At 44.3% G+C, this 22213-nt stretch overlaps 2 protein-coding genes across 2 annotated transcripts in view; one reads left to right on the forward strand and one right to left on the reverse strand.

Moving 5' to 3' along the window:
* Positions 1-3703, reverse strand: part of WDHD1 (WD repeat and HMG-box DNA binding protein 1) — a 29649-nt gene extending 25946 nt beyond the window's left edge. The window contains exons 1-3 of the mRNA XM_061997996.1: positions 3682-3703; positions 3093-3181; positions 1383-1494 (exon numbers count right to left, since the gene is read on the reverse strand). Of these exons, the coding sequence (XP_061853980.1) occupies positions 1383-1494; positions 3093-3169 (189 nt within the window). The 5' untranslated portion in view covers positions 3170-3181; positions 3682-3703. The remainder of the gene's footprint in view (positions 1-1382; positions 1495-3092; positions 3182-3681) is intronic.
* A 150-nt stretch (positions 3704-3853) lies between these two features.
* SOCS4 (suppressor of cytokine signaling 4) lies at positions 3854-14673 on the forward strand. Its single transcript, XM_061998520.1, has 2 exons — positions 3854-4146; positions 11004-14673. The coding sequence occupies exon 2, from the start codon at positions 11104-11106 to the stop codon at positions 12412-12414; it is 1311 nt and encodes a 436-aa protein (XP_061854504.1). The 5' UTR covers positions 3854-4146; positions 11004-11103; the 3' UTR covers positions 12415-14673.
* Positions 14674-22213: the final 7540 nt, after the last annotated feature.

A 22213-nucleotide genomic window follows, 5' to 3' on the forward strand; every position in this document is an offset into this window, starting at 1 on the left:
GTTCGAAACCACTTTTTTCCTTTAGCACTCCAATTTAACTACACAATAACTGAAGAAATGATGTAGAATCCTGGAATTCTTCTCTTCTGCTAAAATTGCCACAAATACAGCATTTTAGACCTTCTATTACTAATGTAATATAACAATAATTGCACATAAAGAAAATACTGTGAGAATTCTTAAGCTAGTTACATGAGCATACAAAGTAAAAAGAATTCTTTTCTATTATATACTTTGATATAGGTAACAAGTACCTTGTTATTTACAAATAATAAGGCCTGCAAGATACAGTAAAAGGAACTGCTTTAGTAGAGAAACAAAAAGAGCATGTTATGCTTCACAAGCCAAGTCAGTCTGACTTCAGAAGTGCCTCCAGTAAGCATTCCCACAAATTCTTAGAACTTATGCAAGTAAGAATCCTGTTTTCCGACTTAAGGGAAGGCGAGTCAGAAGCCTCTTTGGGCTAAACAACAATTTTTGAGAGCAAAGTGTCGACCAATTGTCAAAAAGTACTATCAAAACATTACCACATTGACTTTGTGAAAGTAATTTCTGATTAATACAGTTTGTAATTCTCTGGACCTTAAGCCCACAAAACCACCTCTTGGCTCTTCTCCATAATACTTAATCACATCTTACGCTGGGAAACTTTTTGCAGCTCACATTGTGAGAAAATACTAAAACAGCCTAAAAAGTTCAGTAGATAATTAGCTTAATCTGCTGGGTTTTTTTCTCAGAAAGGAGATCAAAGTCAGAAATTAGTAAAATTGAATGTGAAGGAAGATGAGGGGGCAAAAAAAAAAAACAAACCACAAGTTGGTAGAGGAATGACTCCTACCAATCTTGTATGGAGCAAAATGCATCATCAGAAGTGCTCTTGATTGATATAAGATACTTAATTCAGTTAAAATATTCAAGAGTCTGAGTGCACATTTAATCAATTAAATTTCTGTGTATTTCAGAAAATGATGTTTTCAGTACTGCTTTAATACTTTGACTTAGATACAAAGGTAAAAGATGCTCATACAATCAAGTTTAAATACCTGCCTCTCAAACAGCATTCAATTTGTTTTTTCTATATGTTAATCTGAGGACAAAGATCCACATTTTTAACATAAATCAGACTGAAATGTGCTATGTACAATATTATCCCTGCCTTTCTCTGTATAGATTCTCCTAGCAAATGCTTAATGTTGCCCACACAAGCAGCATCCCTGACCTTGAAAACCCATCATTTGCACAGTCACATATCAACAGTTGAAATAGCCTAAAAATTCACTAGATAATTAGCTTAATCTGCTGGCTTTGTTTCTCAGAAAGGGTTTGTTTCTTCATCAACACCAGCATGACATGACTCAGAGGAGTTCTGTTAATCACAATACCTTCAGAGAACACGAGTAGGCCTTTTCTCCCACGTTAATGGACTTTGGATCATCATCATCTAGGTTTTCCCAAATCCTAACATCTCCATCACTGCCACAAGTTACAATGCAGCTGTGAAACAAGATGGGATTTGTTAACATTCAGGAATAAAAACGACAGAACTTGTGACTTTGTGTCCTAACACAAAAATGTTACTGAAGAATTACATCTTGCTGGGGGTTTTTTTAATTGAAACACAACACATACTATGAGATACACTGAACATCTGCATTTATTATGCCACAATCACAGAATCTCAAGGGTTGGAAGGGACCATGAAAGATCATCCAGTCCGACTCCCCTGCCTGAGCAGGACCCCTTAGAGTAGGTTACACAGGAACTCGTTCAGGTGAGTTTTGAAAGTCTTCAGAGAAAGAGACTCAACAACCCATCTAAACATGGGGGAGAAAAAAAGTAACATTTGGTAGCACAACACAGTACTTTGAGTCTCTGGGGGCTACCTAGGCCTGCACTCACCTGAACTGACCCCATTCTGATGGTACCTGTCAATCCAATTTTCCATGAATATTTACTACAAAGGACTTAAATAGCACTGATTTCTCTAAGAACTGGGCATTTAATTGCTTCTTAAGACTTTGAAAACTCACCTTACAGCTGAGTACAAAGTTGAGGGCCAAACTAAGAGTACTAATGTGTACTTGACTGGAGTTTAACAAGCTTAACATGTTGGCCTGGGCCTACAGAACCCTTAAAACACAGTTAATGCAGAAGTTGAGTTTGCTGTTGTTTACTTCATTAAAGCTGTTGAAGATAGCAATAACCTGAAGTCACAGAGCAAATACATAGAAGTTTGGAGGGGATTTTTAAATAAAAGACATGATGTATCTATCATCAAGCCTTGCATTCTACAGTTGTCTGCAATCCCCAAAAAATTCTAATTAAACAGCAAAACGTTACAAAGCCAGTAGAGAAGCTGCAATGTTGGGTAAGACATGACAGCAACACAATACTGTGTTGATAGTGAATATATTGATGCTAGGACTCCAGTCTTTGTCTCGAAAAATCAATGAACTAAAGAAAGGAATAAGAAAATATGGGCTTAAGCCGTACTCAATATATAAGATTTATCCTTAGTGTTCATTTTGACAGAACTTGTTTTCTGGTCTGACATTTGTTTTCAATCAACAAAAAGGTAATGGCAAATATTTAATTTGTGTTTCTAAGTTTGAGAAGTAGCATAAGAATAACAAGAAAAGACAGCAAATCCAATATTCGATTTCTTCAACTCTATGTTAAATTTCTTAGTGCATATGTGAATATATTTACTCCCACACTATGTTGATTTCTGCTAGAGTCTGTGAAGTCACTCATAAAAAGTGCACATTGTTTTTTATATACACATATAAATATACATACACTATATAGACACATATACTCTCTCTATATATGCATATATATATATTCCTACAGTTGAGTTATGAATCAATCACTTCAAATCTCAAGGCATCAAAATATGTCATATAGCCACTTCTCAACACAGGCAAAACCTAAAGGCTCTGCCAGATCAAGCCAAGCCAAGCGATAAACCTATCCCACTATCTCACACAGCGGTGGCTGGCATAGAAACTCCAGGGAAAACAACAGACAGAACAAAACCATCCCTCTCCCACACCACCGTTCACCCTGACCTCCAAGAACAAGGCAGTTACCTCCCAGTGTCATCGAAGCAAACATCCGTGTGGCCCTCGGTGTGGCCGTACCGCATCGGCTTTTGGGCCGATGACATCTTCACTCTCACCTGGTTATTATGGAGAACAAAAGAGGATAAATAAAATAGGTTAAAGGGGAAACTTCGGGAAGAGTCTTAGACAGCAGGGCAAGGTCAGAGCTGCTGGGAGATACCCTGGCCCACCCGCAGGGCTGGGGACACGGGACTCGCCACCAGCCGTGCCCCGCACGGCCTAAACGGATTACAGCCGGGCAGGTGTCGGACACGGCGCCCGCCCCTCCTCACATCGGAAGCGCCTGGGCGCAGAAACGATCCAAGAACGAAAATGAAGGAAATAAACTGAGTTAGCGGGGGTCGGAGGGGCGAGGAGTGCCGGGGCCTGTCCCCCAGGCAGCTGGGCGCAGGCCAGGCCGGACCAGGCCAGGCCGCCCACCGGACCCTGGCCGGGACCCTCCTCCCGCTCGGAGGCCGTGGCTCTCTCCGCGCCGGGAAAGGGGCCTAAGCCTTGCTCTGGGCCCAGGGGAGGCTTAGTACCGCGCCAGCTCCCCGCCCGCTCCCCGCCCGCTCACCGCGCCGGCCCCGCCGCCCTCTTCAAGCCTTCCCGCGCTCGGCGCCGCCGCGCCCGGCTCCGCCCGCTCCAGGGGCCGGGCCTGCCCTGCCCGTCAGAGCCCGGGGCGGGGCTGCGCGCAGGCGGGGCTGGGGCCGGCGCCGGCCGGCCGGCAGAGCGAGGATGGCGGCGGCGGCGGCGGCAGCGGGCGCGGCTGGGGCCGCCTCACAGCGGCTCCGCTCCGGCGGGTAAGCGGCCTCGGGGCTGCCGCTGTGCTCCCCGCTGTCCGCGGGGCCCCGCGCACCGGCGGCTGCGGAGGTGCCGGCGACATTCCTCCTCCTGCTGCCGACATTCCTCCTCCTGCTGCCGTCACCCCGCGCCTCGCCCGCCGCGGGTCAGGCCGCCCTGCCCGGCTGAGGGAGCGACGCGGACGACGAGCGGCTTCCCCGGGGAGGGACGCGCGATCGGCCGCTCCCTCCGGACGATCGTAAGTTGGGGTCGGGAGGAGCTGGGTCGGTGTCAGGCGGGGTCTGCGCCCCAGCGCCGGGCTGCGCTCGGTCCCCGGGGGGCGTTCGGTTCTCCTGTGGAAGACTGCGTGTGGGTGCATGTCCGACATCCCTGTCTTAACGGACAGAGTGCGTGTGTATTTGCTGTCTGTACTTACGTACACCTGTTTAATGGCAGTCCCTCAAGAGGCACAGGAACGGCCAGGAAAGCCCCGGTGCGGGGCAATATCCTTCACCCCGAGCTCAACCAAAGTGTGTCAGGGAAGCCGGGGAGTGCTCTCGCCCCAGTCAGGCTGCAGGATCAAACCCACTTGGAGATGGTTATGGTAATTACGGAATTAGTCCATAATTATAGCCGCCCCGATGCGTGCACTAGATAGCAGTTGACAGCAGTTGTAGTTAGGCAGGTAGCGACGGCACCGCCAAAATCATTAAGCTTGCGACTGCTGGAAAACAGGCAGAAAGCATCGTGGTTTATTGAAAGGCAGAAAAAAAAGCATTAACGCTCGACATATCAGAAATAAAGAGGGGAAAAAAAAACCCCAGAGTTATCTGTTTTCCCTTTATGTAGCTTTAATGATCTGGCCCAGTTTATTCCTGCTTCTAAGAAAAATTGCTTCCAGGCAAAACCCTTTTATCTTCAGTTTTGCTCTACCACAGAGTTATCAGTGGTTGGGATGAGCAGAGTGATTTATCTATATTGGAAATGTGGTCGGGCTCTCTATAACAGTCACTTTGTTGGGACTTTCATGAATGAGTAAGTAACAGCAGTACAGAGCAGGCATGCTGCTTAAAAAAAAAAATACAATGAATAAATATGCCCAGATTTCATTATTAAACTTTGTGGAAGCTGTGTAGAGACATGTTTTCTACGGGCATATCCTGACATATTTCAGTAAATCGTGATTTCTGGTGAGGATAATGTGTTCTAGCAAAATGATTTGAGCTGAAGTGCTTATCAGGTGAGTGGGAAGACCAAGCTATTCTTACAGCAGCCTTACTGCAAGCCGCTGCCTGGGATGGAGACAAATGCATGTGAACTGTATTTATTTTTCTTTATTATTACAGTTTGCAGAAACTTTGGGACAAACTGCACCTAGAATAATTTACAATACAAAAGCTGGTTTAAGTTCAGTTCTATGTAGCCACTAAATTCGTTGTCTGGAGGTGCTGCCTGCTGAATAACTCTTTGAACAGCATGGGAAAACTGGGGGTAGGGAGGTTTGTGAGGGAAGCATCCCATGGTTGCTTGGCCAATGGACTGAAGGCCCAGTGGCTTTGTCATGTCCCAGATGGAACAGCATCAAATGCAAAGTTATTTTGTAAATCCAGTTGGGAGCAAAATCTGCTGCTGAGTTGGTGAATAGGTGTGAGCAGCAGCGAGCCGAGCGGCAGGGCGGGAGCTGGGTATCGCGCCGCTCTCCTCTTGGGTTTCTGGGTGGAGCACCAAGTGTTGGTCATGGACTGTAAAGCTTTGAGTGATTTGGTGCTGCTGCATCTTTGCTTCAGCACATGAGCAGAGTTTCACTCAAGCAGAGTGATGTGAGCAGCCCTCACCTTTGACACCTGCTTCCAGATCGCTTCTGTTTCCTGGGTGTGAATAAAATTGCCCCAGTGCTGGGGTTAGTGTTGGGTTCTGCTCCTCCAGCTCTGAGGTTATAGGGACCTAGGACAAATCAAGGGTGTTTCCAGGGAAGGAGTACTCTAGGCTACCACAGGTACCTTTAGACAGTCACTTTCTTTTGTGTGTGTGTGATTCCTGCTTCAATTTACCGGAAAGGCCTCTGGAGTCAATCTTTGGTATTTTTGGGCAGTATCATAAAATCCAAATAAACATAGTCAAAACTGAAGAAAACTAATTTAAGACAGAGGAATGGAGGCTTAATGTTACCCATAATAGGCTGGGCTTTTTTAAAGATCTCTTCCAGCTGAAACAATTCTATGACTCTGTAATAACTGCTCAACTTCAGCAGAAGGTCAGGTTTGAAAATGTGGCCTTATGGCCAAAGTGGGCAAAATTAATGAAAACAGCATGTGACCAGTGAGATTTGTTTTTCTTTACAGTAGCTTTTTTGTAAGTTGAAAGTAGAAAGATAAAGTACTCCAATATATTTCAGCTTGCTCTTGTCTCTCAGAACGTATCAGCTCTCTCTAACAATTCCCAGACTGGTTTATGTTCTCTGTATGAGTCTCCTTGTTTCATTAGAGGTGTGATACAGCAACTCTTTGGCTTTTGTGTACTTGGAGAGAAAACTTTCCAAGTCCTTCCTTCACTAGAACGGTCGTGCAGCATGAGAGCACCAAAGAGATGGTGGGACCTCCATCCTCAGTGGTTTTCAGGACATGGCCAGACCATGCTGTGGCTCCCTGGAACCCACGCCAGCAGCAATCCTGCTCCGAGCAGGAGGGTAGGCTGGAGACCTCCATGTCTGCCTCAGCCAGTGTTTCGCTGATATTACATACAGTGTTCTGCTTCTTCATTATATTTGAAAGGGCAGCAGATTGATGAAGAGGACTTGGAGGTAATGGGCTAGAGGCAAGGGTGCATCAGTTCAGAACATCAGTATCTAGTTGAAGTGATTCTGTATTTATCAAATAATAATTTTTAACTTCTGTTGCAGTTATTGGGTATTTGCTGCTGGTTTAGTTAGACATATGGTGAGACTGTAACACTCTTATCACAGCTGTTGATTGCAGCCTACCTAATGTTAGGAGGTAATATCGTTACTGCCTCCAAATAGCTACTAGATACTGCTTTTAGTCTGGGCTTGAAGTTTTAGTGGCGAGGCATCAGCACTTGAAAGAAAAAGCATCTTGTGCTGCTGTCTGCGCCCCCCTCTCCTGCACAGCTTGGCGAGAGACATGCTTCAGAAGGAGGGAGCTGTGCATGTTATAAAAGCAGCAACAAAACCCCTGAGTTGTCTGCCTGTCCTCAGGGACTGGAAGCTGTGACAGTGTTGGGTAACCTTGAACTACCAATCCCAATTCACTGTGTGGCCCAAAGTGAACTCTGCTTATCCCTGCGTGTTGCTTTATCTTTGCCATTTGCTTAGACAGAAGAGCTCCAAGTGTAAGGGTTTTGTTAAACATGCCTGCTTCTGAGATGCCTAAGGTATCCCTGGTAGAAGGCGGCTTTTGTAGGCAGGAGACTGAATTATATCTACAAAAGGATCTTGGAACTGATAAACTGCACAGTGCCAGACTCCTCCATTTAACCGTGCCCTGTAGGGAAAACTACACTCTACGTTCCCTCTCTTTCATCCTTGTCCTCCTCTCCTGCTCTTTCTGTCGCTCTCCAACTGTTAATGGCTGTACAGTACACCATGTTTCCCGTGGACATTTGCAGCAAAAGGATAGCCTGAAGTGGTAATCCAGCTCTGAATGCCTCACTGCCTTCTATGCTTTTTTCTTTCCAACATCCAAATGATTTTTGATCTGCATTTTATTAGTGGGGACATGAATGAGGGATTGAGAAGGGTATGATGGCATGGCTCCTTGTAATGCCAAACAGTGGGATCTGTGCACCTGTATCTGCCATGGCCAGTATGTGTTTCAGAAGGCAACTCACCTGTGAGCACACAGTTTCTAACACCTTTGGAAAGTGAGGTTTTGCCTCCTGAGCCACAAGCTGACCATTGAACTCTTCTTCTTCTTCTTTGCTCTTCCTTTACAAGGTCGGGTTCAAACTTGGCTCTCACGGGATGACATCCCCTTCTTTCTTCATTTATTCGTGCTCTTTTTGTGGCCCTAGCGTTAGGTCTGATTAGCAATTACTGCTCTGATGTGGCAGAACTGGCGCCTCGGTTCCAGCAGCCTCCAAACCCCAGGGAAAACAGCTCACTGTGTTGCTGGCTAATGGTGCATGTCTTACAGCATCACATGCTAGTTCTCCAGTTTAAGTTTCAGGATTCAGGTACCACAAATGATTTGCAATAGAAGAAAGGTACAAAGTAGAAAGTGGCTCTACAGTTAAACCCAACAGCCACCGCCCCAAAATGACATGAAGCGCTGGACTGGTTTCAGTTACAAGGCTGAAGTCAGGAGATAACGGCCCTTTGCAGCACTTCAGGGTTTTGTATGTTTTGCAGATTTTAATTAAAAACCCATATTCTGTGTGTTCTTATTCCTTATATGGCCTGGATGTGCAGAATGAGATAATTGAAGGTTTCAAAAGCAATTACAAACTGTCGTATCCTAATTTTCAAGCGCTTGACTTTGCAACCTCAGTGAAATCTCTCTGTCCAATTAAAAATCCTATATATAGGGAGCTAATGTATTTTAGCACAGGATGACTTGAGAATCACTTTTTGGTTTCGGTTGTGTCAGGTGATCAACCAGGGTAAATGAGATGACTTTTTTTTCATCTTTTTTGTAATTGAGGAGAAAATGCAGTGCTCTGCTTCAGTCAGTTCTGGATGAAAAACATTAACATTACAAAAGCAATCTATGAATCTTGGTCTGAATAACAACCCCAGGCAATGCTACAGGCTTGGAGATGTGTGGCTGGAAAGCTGTCCAGCAGAAAAGGACCTGGGGGTGTTAATTGACAGCGAGCTGAACATGAGCCAGCAGTGTGCCCAGGTGGCCAAGGAGACCAATGGCATCCTGGCTTGAGCCAGCAGGCCCAGGGCAGTGATTGTCTCCTTGTACTCAGCGCTGGTGAGACTGCAACTCGAGTGCTTTGTACAGTGTTGGGCCCCTCACTGCCAGAGGAACACTGAGGGGCTGGAGCATGTCCATTACTGGGGAAGGGGCTGGAGCACAAGTGTGATAGGGAGCAGCTGAGGGAGCTGGCGGGGTTCAGCCTGGAGAAGAGGAGGCTGAGGGGAGACATGAGCACTCTCTGCAACTCCCTGACAGGAGGCTGTGAGGAGGTGGGGGTTGGTCTCTTCTCCCAAGTAATGGATAACAGGACAAGTGGAAACGACCTAAAGTAGCTCCAGGGGAGGTTGAGATTGCAACTTTTTCCCTGAGAGGGTTGTCAGCCCCTGTGCCAGGCTGCCCAGGGAGGTGGGGGAGTCCCCATCCCTGGAGCTATTGCACAGCCGTGGAGCTGAGGTGCTGAGGGCCATGGGTTAGTGGTGGGCTGGGCAGGGTGAGGGGAGGGCTTGGATTCCATGGGCTCAAAGGTCTTTTCCAACCAAAATTATTCTATGATTGACATACAAACGTGGCCTTTCTCCCACCTGTGTCGCATTCTGCAGTGTTTTCACAGAAATAAGTTTGCAAAATCCTGAGAGACGAAAAATAAATCTTGATTTTCATCTTTGATTTATAATTGCTGGAATATGAACCCCATTCTGGGATTACACTTGAGGTCCTATTCATCTAGATTGCTCTAATGGCACTTTTTCCCCAATATTCAATATTTTCCCAGTTTTCAATATTTCACCTATCTTACCCTCTTTCTACATTTCTATATCTCTCCTTTTTCCTCTCCCCCAAATCTCTCAGGTTTGTGGCTTGTAAATAAGGAATGCAGTGTCAAAAATTCCTGGGTGAAAGTTACATCTGGGATGCATTTGGCCCACAGATTGCATGTAAGCCTTTTGGCACTGCAGTCTTATTCTTTTACTGAAAGCAGAGGCTAGAACTCAGCCTGCACAGCCCCGGGGGATTGCAGAGAGGTTGTGTCATGCTGGCTAATCCTGATGATGAGAATGGATTGAATGGAGAGAGGAAGTGGATGCCCTTTTCTTTTCCTGCTCAGTATTTACCATGTCAATTAGTTTTAAAAAAAAATAAATCAAAACCAAAACCAACACAACAAAAGCCCCACAGCCAAAAAACCTCGGTGGAACAGAGGAGCTGTTCTTGCCTTGTGGTACACGATGGGAAGCATTTCTACATGCTGCTGTGCCTGGGGAGAGGATAGCATACTTAACATACTGCTATCTATGTACCTTGAAAGAATTCTGCTCTACTTTCAACTGAGTAATCAAAAGAGGATTTTTTTTTCCTTTTTCAAAGTGCAACATTCAAAAGGGAACCTCTTATCTATTTGAGAATTCAATACACTTTTGGAAACAAAAGAGAATGAAATCAGCAAGCCTAAGTCTCAGAGCATCACTGATTTTAATAATGTAAACTTCTTTCTCTAATGAGTAATAAGCAGTTCCATCTCTCACGGCCTTTTAAAATTGCTTTTAGTAAGGGACTGGATTTGTTTTAATCCTTTTCAGTATGTAAAGCCCCAGATATTTCAATCCCTTAGGGGCTCAGTATTTTCTAGCTTCGTTTGAAAAGGCAGAGGAAAACAGCTTTCAAAAATTGACACAATCTGTGACTGATATTATTTTGTATATATGGGGGTTTTTTTTATCCAGCAAGTGACCCAAAAGTGTCAGTTAAGAGTAAGATCTCTGGCATCCCACCCTGTGGATTAGTAACAAACATGCATATCATCTAGGTACAGTAGCTCTTTGTACTCTGACCTAGTTGTTTCTGTTCTGGCTTGTTCCTTCTTGAAAGGTTATTTGGAAGAGATGCAGAATTTGCTCGATAAAGGGCTAAAGCGGTATCACCTGCCATGCAAAGGGCTTCTGTTTAAAGTGGACCTCAGCACAACAGCATTGCCAACACCTAAAACTCTCTACTGTCCTGTGCAGTCAGAATGGATGCTTTAAATGCACCTAAGATGGTTTATTCGGGAGGTTGCTTTTCCCAAGGAGTCATTAAAAGAGCCTTGGCTGGGATTGGGCTGGTGTTTGTGGGATCTACTAGCAAATTCAGCTTGATCATAATATTTTTACATGATTAGCAATGAATTGTCCTGTGTATGGCCTCGTGCTCTGTGCATACCTGACTGTTAACTTGGCTGTGTTTTCTTTTTCCTTAGGTATTTTCAGAAAGTGCTTCGAGGAGTCTTCCTTGTGTAGGAAAACCCCACAAGAAACACGACGCGCTTTCTTGGCAACTCCTGAGGCCAAGCTGTCAAGATGGCAGAAAATAAGGACAGTAATGTTAAAAACGCAGACGTGAGACCCAAAAGCAGCCGGAGCAGGAGCGCAGACAGAAAGGATGGTTACGTCTGGAGTGGAAAGAAGCTCTCCTGGTCAAAAAAGAGCGAGCACTGTCCTGATGCTGAAACAGCAAGTGCTGCGGGAAGATCAGGGACTAATTTAAAGAGCCAAGAGAGGAAGTACAGCTGCTCGTCTATCGAGCTGGATCTAGACCGTTCGTGCGGTCACAGGTTTTTAGGGCGGTCTCTCAAACAGAAGCTGCAGGATGCTGTGGGTCAGTGCTTTCCCATAAAGAACTGTAGCAGTCGGCACGCCTCGGGGCCGCCATCAAAAAGGAAAATTCATATCAGTGAGTTGATGCTGGATAAGTGTCCTTTCCCTCCGCGCTCGGAGCTGGCTTTTCGCTGGCACTTGATCAAAAGACATACAGCCCCTGTAAATCCAAAAGCAGAAGAGTGGATAATTGCTGATTTATCCCAGCGTGAGGAAACGGAGGGTCAGCTGCGAGACGGCGAGATTGCCAATGGGGAAGCAGATTCCCCCTCCCAGTCCTGCGACTTGACCGACAGCGGTTCCTCCAGGGGTGATTCGAGGTCTGAGTTGGTTACAGGGAAGGTGGTAAGGAGCGGTAGGGATGAGAGCGACATGGACTCCGATGACGAAGTTATAACGCTGTGCACAAGTTCTAGAAAAAGAAACAAGCCCAAATGGGAAACGGATGATGAGCTCCTGCGGATGGAAACGCCGCCGAAATACCACACGCAGATCGATTACGTCCACTGCCTAGTGCCAGACCTCCTCCAGATCAATAACAACCCCTGCTACTGGGGAGTCATGGATAAATACGCAGCTGAGGCATTGCTGGAGGGAAAGCCAGAGGGAACGTTTTTGTTACGAGATTCTGCCCAAGAAGACTATTTGTTTTCCGTGAGCTTCAGGCGCTACAGCCGTTCCCTCCACGCGCGGATAGAGCAGTGGAATCACAACTTCAGCTTTGATGCCCACGATCCTTGTGTCTTCCATTCTCCCGACATCACGGGACTCCTCGAGCACTACAAAGATCCCAGTTCCTGTATGTTCTTTGAACCACTTTTATCCACTCCGTTAAACAGGACTTTCCCTTTTTCCCTGCAACATATATGTCGAACAGTTATCTGCAACTGTACAACTTACGATGGTATCGATGCGCTTCCCATTCCCCCATCGGTGAAGCTGTATCTGAAGGAATATCATTACAAGTCAAAAGTTAGAGTGCTCAGGATTGATGTACCAGAGCAGCAAAGCTAGGAAATATTTTTATGAAACAATGAAATAGTCTCTAACAGACAAATAGTGTGTTCAGTCTTTTTTTCCTTCTACTTTTCCTTTTTTTAGTAGCAATTTGATTTTTTCCCTGTTTCTGCAGATTATTACCACCTAAATTAGCCTCCCTCTAGGGCTTTTTTATCCAAATGTACTTTTGAGTCTTCCCAGCTCTCTTTTTTTAGAAATGATATTCATTGTGGGCTTTTGGTACTGTTGCCAGACTAGAGTTTTTCAGCATTTCAGGTAGGCTTTCTGGTATTTCTATAGATGGATAATCTTTAGATCTTAAAACCCTAAAAATCAGTTTTGAACTCGATCTGTCTTTTATATTGTATTTACTGACATGTTTGAAATAATTCACTGTTAACTCAAGATTGACTTCTCTGTGTTTTCTGCATTTGTTTTAAAATGAGTGTGCTCTGGCCTCTGCGTGCATGTGTGTCCGTCACATCTAACAGAGTAAATTCACCAGTCTATTTCTAACACTACTATTCCAAGCAAAATCTAGTTTGAAAGAGGAGATGATCCTTCTATAAATACACCAGGAGAAGAAACACTAGGGAGGGGAAAAACAATTCAAGTTAAGGATGGTGCTCAGTACAGGGAACTAATGTGTATGAACTGGTCATGGAAAGATTTTGGTTGGAAGAGGAAAGCTCATCTTTGTCAGAGCAGTGGGGCTCTGAAACAGCTTTTCATTTTGTGTAAGAGCAGTAAAAAGCAAACTGCACATAAACTGGGATTTGATCAGTGTCTAGAAGGGATAACGAGATAGTTACTTATGATAGATGGGAGCTGGTAGCTCTATTTCAATGTTACTATTTCATTATTCTCTATGGCAGCTGCTGCTTCTGCACTGATAAAACATGGAGCGGGAGGGACAGGAGGAAGGTATTTCCTTAAAAATCTGTATATTAAAGTATCTGATCTCAACCTCGGGTTGATCCTGAGGTGATAATGAATAACTCTCCCACTTTGTTACTGGAGGATTATTTTTTTAATAAGCCTAGGCTTTTTTTTAAAAAAAAACAAGGGTGTGGATTTTTCTTGCAAGGTGAAGCATTGGGTTGAATGGCCTCCTGCCAAATTCCATGTACAGGAAAATCGTGCATGGATAATGCTCCTAAAAGCATCACTTAACATTACACGGATAGGCAGATCTGCTGCTGAATTATGGGTGAAATCCCAGGGAGACTCAGCAGATCTGGGTTCAGGCAAGAAACTCTCTTGCTTTCCAGGGTGCCTCGGGGCGCAGCTCCAGGCGGTGCAGGGGTGACCTGCACTGCTGTTGTCTTCACTTCAACGTGCTTGATCTCCTCTCTACAAAACTGGGCCCAGAACTGCTCTGCTTCAAGTATGTGAGATGATGGAACTGTAACTACAACAACCATGCTGTTTCATCTCCTTTGATCACAGGGAGCTTTTGTATCTTCTTGAAATGCTTTTGAAACCGAGACCCCAAGCCTGCAGCATTACAAATGTGTTTCATTTCATGCACGCAAAAGGTCTTATCACAAATCAGTAATCACTTGCCTTGGAGAGGTTATGTTTATGTGCAGGCTCGGAGTGGCAGAGCACACTGGGATTGTAGACTAAGACTAAGCTATATTTTTACTTGAATCTTTTCATTTCACCTTGTACAGAGTCCTGTGGAATTGTGGACATGAGATCCATCTCACAAGCTTGGGTACTCAGGAATTACCAAGGCAGCTTTGCTATGCAGCTTTACCCGGGAGCTGCTACCCTGCCCTTGCTCCCGCCCGGAGCAGAGAAAACCCTTTCCACTAAACTGCTGTCACTGTGATGATGTAAACAGATTTCCAGGGGCATCTGCTTAGAGGCCAGCCCGTTGATTTTCACTGTGTTTTAAATAGGGTTTGAACCAAACTCTCCGGGGAGAAAACGCCGTAACCCATCAATCTATTGCATTGCACATGAATGAATGCGCTACAGGACAGACTCTCAGCTGCTGTAACTCAGCGTGGCTTTATTGATACGCTTATAACAGCTTATACCAGCTGAGACTCTCTCTCCTCCATATGCAAATGATAATTGGATGACTGATACCAGAAAAATGACCTTTTTTTCCTGTAATCTTTTCCTTGTGCTTCTTCCATTCAACTCACTTTGCCTTTTGCATAAACTGGATTTCACCAACAACAGCTTTGTACTAGTAAACCTGTTTTTCCCTTAATCACTGCCATTTTTCAAATAAAAAGAGACTGAGCAGCAGGGACCATCTTTGCACTGCTCTTTTATGCTGTGCCTGTCATGGTGGAATGATGACCTGTGACTTCCGTGGCCCCAGTACGTACTAATAGTATCTGGTTCAAAATCGGACTTCACAGAGTGATGTCAGAGATATTTGCAGTCTGCTTGATTAAAATCCTCACTCAGAAACTTTAAATTAGGGGGGAAAGCTCATATTTTTAAATCAAGATTAGCATTATTTTTATCCTGAGACCACAAAAAATAGATTTCAAGCAAAAGTTGTACTTACTTTGTAAGTTAGTGAAGGCCACCACCTCTTTCCAAACCAGCAAAGATTCTCTCCCTTCAAAATGAAAGAACCTTTTTTTGGGGTATAGTTCCCCAACACACTGTGTTTTCAGTGTTGTTTTGTGTGCAGCCTACATTGTTTTGACGTTTGTTGATGCATCACCCCAAAAATGTCTCGAGGACACCAATTTTAGGACACCTATATAATACAGCAGTTGAGGGAAGAGGGTGCAGTACACAAAAATGCTGCCTTTGGACTGCAGGCCAGTTAATTGCACTCAAGAGGAACCATATGTAGAAAATATCGATGAATGGAGTTGTGTGGAAGTTCACCCTATTTTTTTCTTGATTTATTTGTCTAGGTCATTCCTACCTGTATGACAGTGAGTTGCACATATGTGTACAGGCTGTGAGAGAAAGATGCATTTTTTAATGAGACTGGGGTGGGTTGGCCCTGGCTGGACACCAAGTGCACACCACAAGTGCTCTGTCACTCCCCTCCTCAGCTGGACAGGGGAGAGAAAATACCACAAAGGGCTCGAAGGCAAGATAAGGACAGAGAGATCACTCAGCAGTTACTGTCAGAGGCAAAACTGACTTGACTTGGGGAAAATTAATTTATTGCCAATCAAATCAGAGTATTATAATGAGAAGTAAAACCAAGTCTTAAAACATCTTCCTCCCACACTTCCTTTCTTCCCAGGCACAACTTTCTCTGCCTCCTTCCCTCAGCGGTGCAGGGGGACAGGGAATGGCAGTTACAGTCAATTCGTCATAGATGGTCTCTGCCTCTGCTTCCTCCTCAGGGGAAGGACTCCTCACATTCTTCCCTTGCTCCAGCCTGGGATCCCTCCTTCCCACAGGCTGCTTCTTCACAGACTGCCCCAGCGGGTCCTTTCCATAGGGTGCAGCCCTTCAGGCACAGACTGCTCCAGTGTGGGTCCCCCATGGGGTCACAAGTCTTGCCAGCAAACCTGCTCCAGTGTGGACACCCTACGGGGTCACAGCCACCTTCAGGCATCCACCTGCTTTAGCGTGGGGTTGTCCCCATGCTGCAGATGGGTCTCTGCTCCGCTGTGGCCTCCATGGCTGCAAGGGCAGGGCCTCACCATGGGCTGCACCATGGGCTGCAGGGGAACCTCTGCTCCAGCACCTTGAGCACCTCCTCCCCTCCTTCTGCACCGACCTTGGTGTTTGTAGAGTTGCTGCTCTCCCATATTCTCATTCCTGCAGCTGCAATTGCACAGGAGCTTTTTTCCCCCTTCTTAAATACCTTATCCCAGAGCTGTTGCCACTCTCATTATGGACTCAGCCTTGGCCAGTGGTGAGTCCTTCTTGGAGCTGCCTGGCATTGGCTGTATTGGACACAGGGGAAGCTTCTGGCATCATCTCACAGAAGCCACCCCTGTAGGCCTCTGCTGTCAAAACCTTGCCACACAATATAGAAACGTGAGGGCTCAAAAGGTCTATTTTGCTTAAATCCATGGACCTTTTCTTCCCTTTCTTTTCTCTCTTTTTCAAATAAGCCTTATAGAAACAGACTCATTTTACAATATGCCAAGAACTGTCATCCTAAATTTTTCCTCTCACTGCTGTCATTAACATTGTTCACCCCAATAATACTTGGTAACACCTTTTATCTGAAGTATGATCCAAAGATAACCAAGCCTTGGAAGTTCAACATTGGAGCCCTCTAGTCTCAGAAACAGGGTAAGAACTTCCATTTTCCAAGCTCAAGCTCTTGCAAGACAGAGTTCCCAAGCTCTTCAGGACAATGACTAAATGTGGCACAAAGAAAGGTACAGGGATGTGTGGAAAAACACATGGACATAATCCAGAGGTGACCCTGGCCACACCTCCCCTGTCTTGGGGCACCTGGCCAGCTCTGTATCAGGAATTGTGTCTGTATGATGTGGTTTGTGTTGGTTTGAAGGCTGTTCCATAGGAGGACGATAGAAACACAGCGTTTGAATTGCTGTCAACAGCTTCTGGTAAGAAAAATATCTAATTTTGATAAATTATTTTGATATAAGAGGAGGAAAGGGCCAGGCTTGTGTAGTTTGCTGGGCAACCTATTTTTACAGAATAGTTTTAGGAAAAATGGACCACTCTTTCCATTAGTTACATTCTCTGGAGTTTACTTTTGCCTGAAGTGACACTTTGCAGCTCTGACATAACGTCAGTTGTTGTCCTGGTGCTGCCAGTCCAGAGCAGCTTCAGCTCCATCTGAATCAGCGATGGATTCAGGGTAGTTTGTGTGTCTGGTCATTGAGAGTACAATTTCATTTCAATTTTCCTGTTCTCAGCGCTCATCTTGATGAAATTCAGGGCACATTTGGAACAGGATATGTGTATCTATAGCAGCATATCCAACTCTTAAAAAATAAACAAGTGACTAGAATTTCATTTCATTTGCTTTCCATTTAAAGATGCTGTAGTGTTTCCAAGATAAAGAAGAAATCCTTGTATGATGCAATCATACATGGCCATGCTGTAAAATTGACGTGCTCTTAAATAATTAAAAAGGGGGATACTTTAATTTTGAAAAAGGATGCTGGAGGAAGGAGGTTAAAGGAAGCTTTTAGTCAGCTCTAAGGTTAGATTTATTGATCTGGTGATCAATCCCATTCTCTTTCCTGGATTTAAAGCTAATGGGAGACTGTGGTCAGAGATGAGTGGCTTTTAGTTAAGGTTTTTGACTCTTATAAATAATACAACAAATGTCCTAGTAAGTAATAAGACATAAGATACTCGCTCATTCTTTTTAAATAGAACAAATGTGGCAAACAAGACTCGGCTGTAATTTTTGAAGTCATTTATTAGACAAATTGCTCTTCTCTACTTCTTTTACAAGAGAGACATAAACCATTATATTATTAATTCATGAATCATAGCCATTAAGATGATAAATCAAATTATCAGCTTCCTGTCTCTCTTCAGTTTTAATCATTTTTTATAGTTCATGCAATATAAAGACAGCTTCCTTCCTATGAAACAAGAGACCTTCAGAGACCTTTTTATTGTAAACGTACATTTCCTTCCCATTTTTAAGTATATCCCAGTGATTTTCTCTGTCAATTTTATCTGCAATAAAAATCCAATAAGGGACTTGTACATTGATTCAATATAGCAAGGTTAGCTGTGAAGTAAGTGATTTTGGTTAACCTCTGAAATAACGGAGTACTGGAAAACACAGTTAAGGGATTTTTCTGCCACCCCTAAATGTGTGTGGCAGTATCATACATTTAATAGAGAGAAATATTTAATAGAGAGGAATCTTGACACAAGCTCACATGCTGATAGCAGGACGTTTCCCAACAGGTTCAATGTGAGCTCTACAGTAGGATCGCTTTTAAATACATTTAAGCTTTATTTTTCTACAACATCCATGGAGCCACTGTGTTTTTGCCTGAGATGGTGTCATACATCCTTTCCTTGTTTGTTTTCTGTCTGCATCTGCCTGGTTCAGCGTCTAAACCAGTCATGGGACATGGTGTGGGTGGAGAAGTTGTCCACTGAGAAAGAAATGCATATTGATTTCCATTCTGAGCAGTGGCAGCTAACTGGTTTTAAACTTGATCGTCCTTGTTAAATGCTAATCTCAGGAAGCACCGATGAGGTCAGAGTTACCATGGATGGAAGAGGAGCCTCTGTCTGCATCATTAGAAATACTCATCTGTGCCACAGTGTAAAAATCAATACTTGTTTACTCAACTCTATGAATAATAGAGTTTTGAACGTAAATATATAATTTATGCATGTAAAATCTATAGCATGGGGCTGACGTGAGTTGCAATAACTTCCCTACATCCATTTAAAAAATCCCCTGGGTGTCTGAGTGATGCGCTATCTGGCCAACCAACATGTGTCCTCATTACAGACACCTTCCTGCAGGGATCCTGCTGGGCTTAGCAAAGGCTGCCAAGTGTCCCACGGATGTCCTCACGTGGGTACTCCAGCTATTTTATTGCTGGGGAGAATCCCTTGAACAGCATGAGTTTGGGACCAGTCAGAGGGATGTCTGGATTAGAGAGCACAGCTCCCAAGGTGGCCACAACATAATTAACAGTCGTAGCAGGCCCATTAGCCCGTTAAGGATGTTTGGCCACTGTTGAGGGCCAAAGCCAGCATCTCTCTGCTAGAGCTGGTCCTTGTGAATACAGAATCTCCTTCCTTTCCCAGTGCAGAGGTACAAGGACAGCTGCTATGCAAGATACATTGGGGACAGCCTCACAAGGCACATTCCCACCATGCAGGGCACATTCCCACCACAGCATGGCCTGTGAAGTCCAAAACTGGTTGCCTCCTGTCTTCTTCATTATGTGTATGGCTCTTGCTTATTAAAATGATGCAGCAGGAAGAACACCAGACTCACATTACTTACTGCAACCCACCAGCACAAAGCCATTGCTGGAAGGTACCAACCAAGGTACCAGTCTTAACCAAGGTTAATCCAGCTTCGAGGTAAGAGCCCTGAGAGCTCTTCCATCTTATTTTCCTTACTTTTCTTCCTGACTCTTTAGGGAGGGGGAAAAAAACCACTTTGTTCTTTCTGAAGTTTCATGTTCAGCCACTGCCTCAGAGCATGTCTGAGTCTGCCTGAGTTGAACACATTCTTTGCTAGCTTCTTTTTTTTTAGCACACGTCAGTTGTAACAGACTGCAGCCCGTGGCTCGTGCTTACTTGGGGTTTTTGTTAGAGGAAAAGACTGGATTTGTCCTTTGTAGCAGTTATGTGATTGTATTTCTAGGTCAGGCCTTTATGTGTAGTCACATGAAGTTTCAATTTGGACCAAATACCCAGTAAGGGTTTTGATGCTTGATGCTGTTATGATTAGAAAGTTGTCTAATCAAATTTTGTTTCCAATTAAAAGAATTGGATTAGCTCTCAGACTGAGACTTTCTCTGTTATTTTTAGTCTACAACTAATGAACCCCTGAAAATAGAGTGTGTAATGAAAATATGGTGATTGGTTCTGCTGGGATGGTTGGGAAAATACATTAGCAGATCAGAAAGGGTAATAAATCTTCCATCACAACCTTCCTCATTAAACTAGATAATTTGAAATTGCCTCTAGTGTATTAAATAGTTCATTATTTTGTAGGGGAGCAACACACAAGACAAAAGAGTAGTGTTCTTTTAATTGATATCCAAAGCCTGAAAGGGAAAAAAAAAAAAGTAAGTTTAGTCAAGAAAACTCCATCTGAGCACTGTTTGTGATGCTGTACAACTTGCTCAGGGCCATCCGAAACTTCACGTCTCCTGACTTAGGGGAAGGAGAAAAGGGCTCTGGAAAATACTGGGAGAGAGAGAGCAGGGGGACAGGAATAGCTCTGGCATGGTGGTTTTCTACCCCCGCACAGTTGCAAAATTAGATAATTTCAGAATCACAGAATCTTAAAAGTTGGAAGGGACCCCGAAAGCTCATCTTGGTGTGATGCTGCTGGCTCTGGTATCCTTGTACATGAGGAGCCTTGGTCCCATGCCCAAAGAGAAGGCAAATGTGAAGGCGAAATAGGAGAAGGGTTTATTGGGGAAGATATATTCAAAGGTGCAAGGGTGCGACTTAGAGTACACCAGCCCTTGAGGCACTTGCCCTTTGTCGAGTCACTAAGAACACAAACATTTATTAAGGTAAGCCAAAAAAAGCCCTGTTCCCTGTTTGAGCAAATGTCTCTTGGAGGCCTCCTCTTCTCCAGCTCTCACCCCTTCCCAGCCAGCCTTTCTCACTCACAGCACTTGGTTTCTGATGGATATTTCCTCCTGACAGGATCTCCTGCTACCATAGGTGCCATCTTTGGTACAAATTACCTGAGTGGGTGGCAGATTCTTGGCTAGACAAAAGACTAGCCAAGGAACAAAAGGATCCTTTCTTGCATAGGAGCCAAGGGGATGCACTGAATACTTTGCTATGGTGCTTCGTTTAATAGCAAATGCTTGAGTAAATAGTCCCTTGCTTTATCTGATGCACTCCTTTATTGTGATACCAAGCAGACAGGATTATTGAGAGGGAAAGGAAGGGGGGGATGGAGAAGACCTAAATGGCAGAAAGGGGGAGGCAGGAAAACTGGAGAACCAGAGTGTCTCTTTCACAAGGGCTTCCCAAGCCATGCATTGTGCCTCTACTTTTTAATCTCCTGTCCTTCTTCCCCCAGACTGTACCTTTAACTGCTCCTGTACCCATACACTGATTAAATAGCATATTCTGGAACCCTCTTTATCAAGTGTTTGGCCACATTAGGGTAGAAACTATTCCAGATAAATTCGTTCAATGCTTTATGAACTAAAAGTGACACATTTATTGTCACACAAATAACATATGGCATTAGCAAATGAAATTTCATGTTGCAGCAGCAGAAATCACCAGCGTAGCTTACCCCCCTTAACCTGAAATGTGCAGGGTAGGAGGTAAAGCAACAAGATGTACAGCTCCCTCCATCTCACGTTGGCCAGAGTAACGTCATTAGCATCCAAAAGTCTTTCTTTGGCTGCCTCTGCCCGCTTCAGCTTCATCATATTTGTAATGTAATACCAGACTTTTTGCACTGGCTTATCTAGTTTTATATCAAAGCAGAGCATGTGAACAGCCATGTCAGGCTGGGCCACAAGCCCACCAGGCCGAGTACCCCATCCCCAACAGTGGCCACAAGTGAAGGCTCAAGGAGGAGTAGCTCACCCACTTCAACAGTGGGTGCTTTACTTGTCTCAGAATCAAAATAAGCCTTCCTAGTAGAGAAAATGTTATGAAGTTGCTTTGAATGAGGCACTAAATTGCTGTATGCTGGTGTTTTTACAGTCTAAATCCAAACGTGGGTCTTAATTTCTAACGGGGGAGATTCATTGGAAACAAATGACTGTGAATAGGTGAATGGATGAGAGTACAGCTCCATGAAAGTTTACTTAATTCATTTGCCAATTACAGTTCATTTTTAATGCTGAATGTGGCAAGCATATAATACATTCTTTGCCTACAAGAAAAGTAATTTCTAGCAGTATCAGACCAAACTACAGTGCTGGCCATTAAATCTTTGCTGAGAGTGAAAGGGAAGAGTCCATTTTTTCCTGCCCTTCAGCATAATCATTTTGGAGTCTGATCCTGCAATCCCTGCCGCTGCCTCCTTGTTCATTAGAAACAATTTGTGTGATTAGGAACTATTCATAAGTTCAGAGAGCACTGCACTTGTTTTTACCTCCTGTTACTTCATTAAGCCTGCAGTTCAAACAGTGGAGCTGTGGAAAGGCCGCCTGTTGTGGGAGTTGGTTCTTTCTGCTATTTTGGCAGC

This window comes from Colius striatus, chromosome 6 (assembly GCF_028858725.1).
Source record: "Colius striatus isolate bColStr4 chromosome 6, bColStr4.1.hap1, whole genome shotgun sequence".
In the NCBI taxonomy this organism is placed as follows: Eukaryota; Metazoa; Chordata; class Aves; order Coliiformes; family Coliidae; genus Colius; species Colius striatus.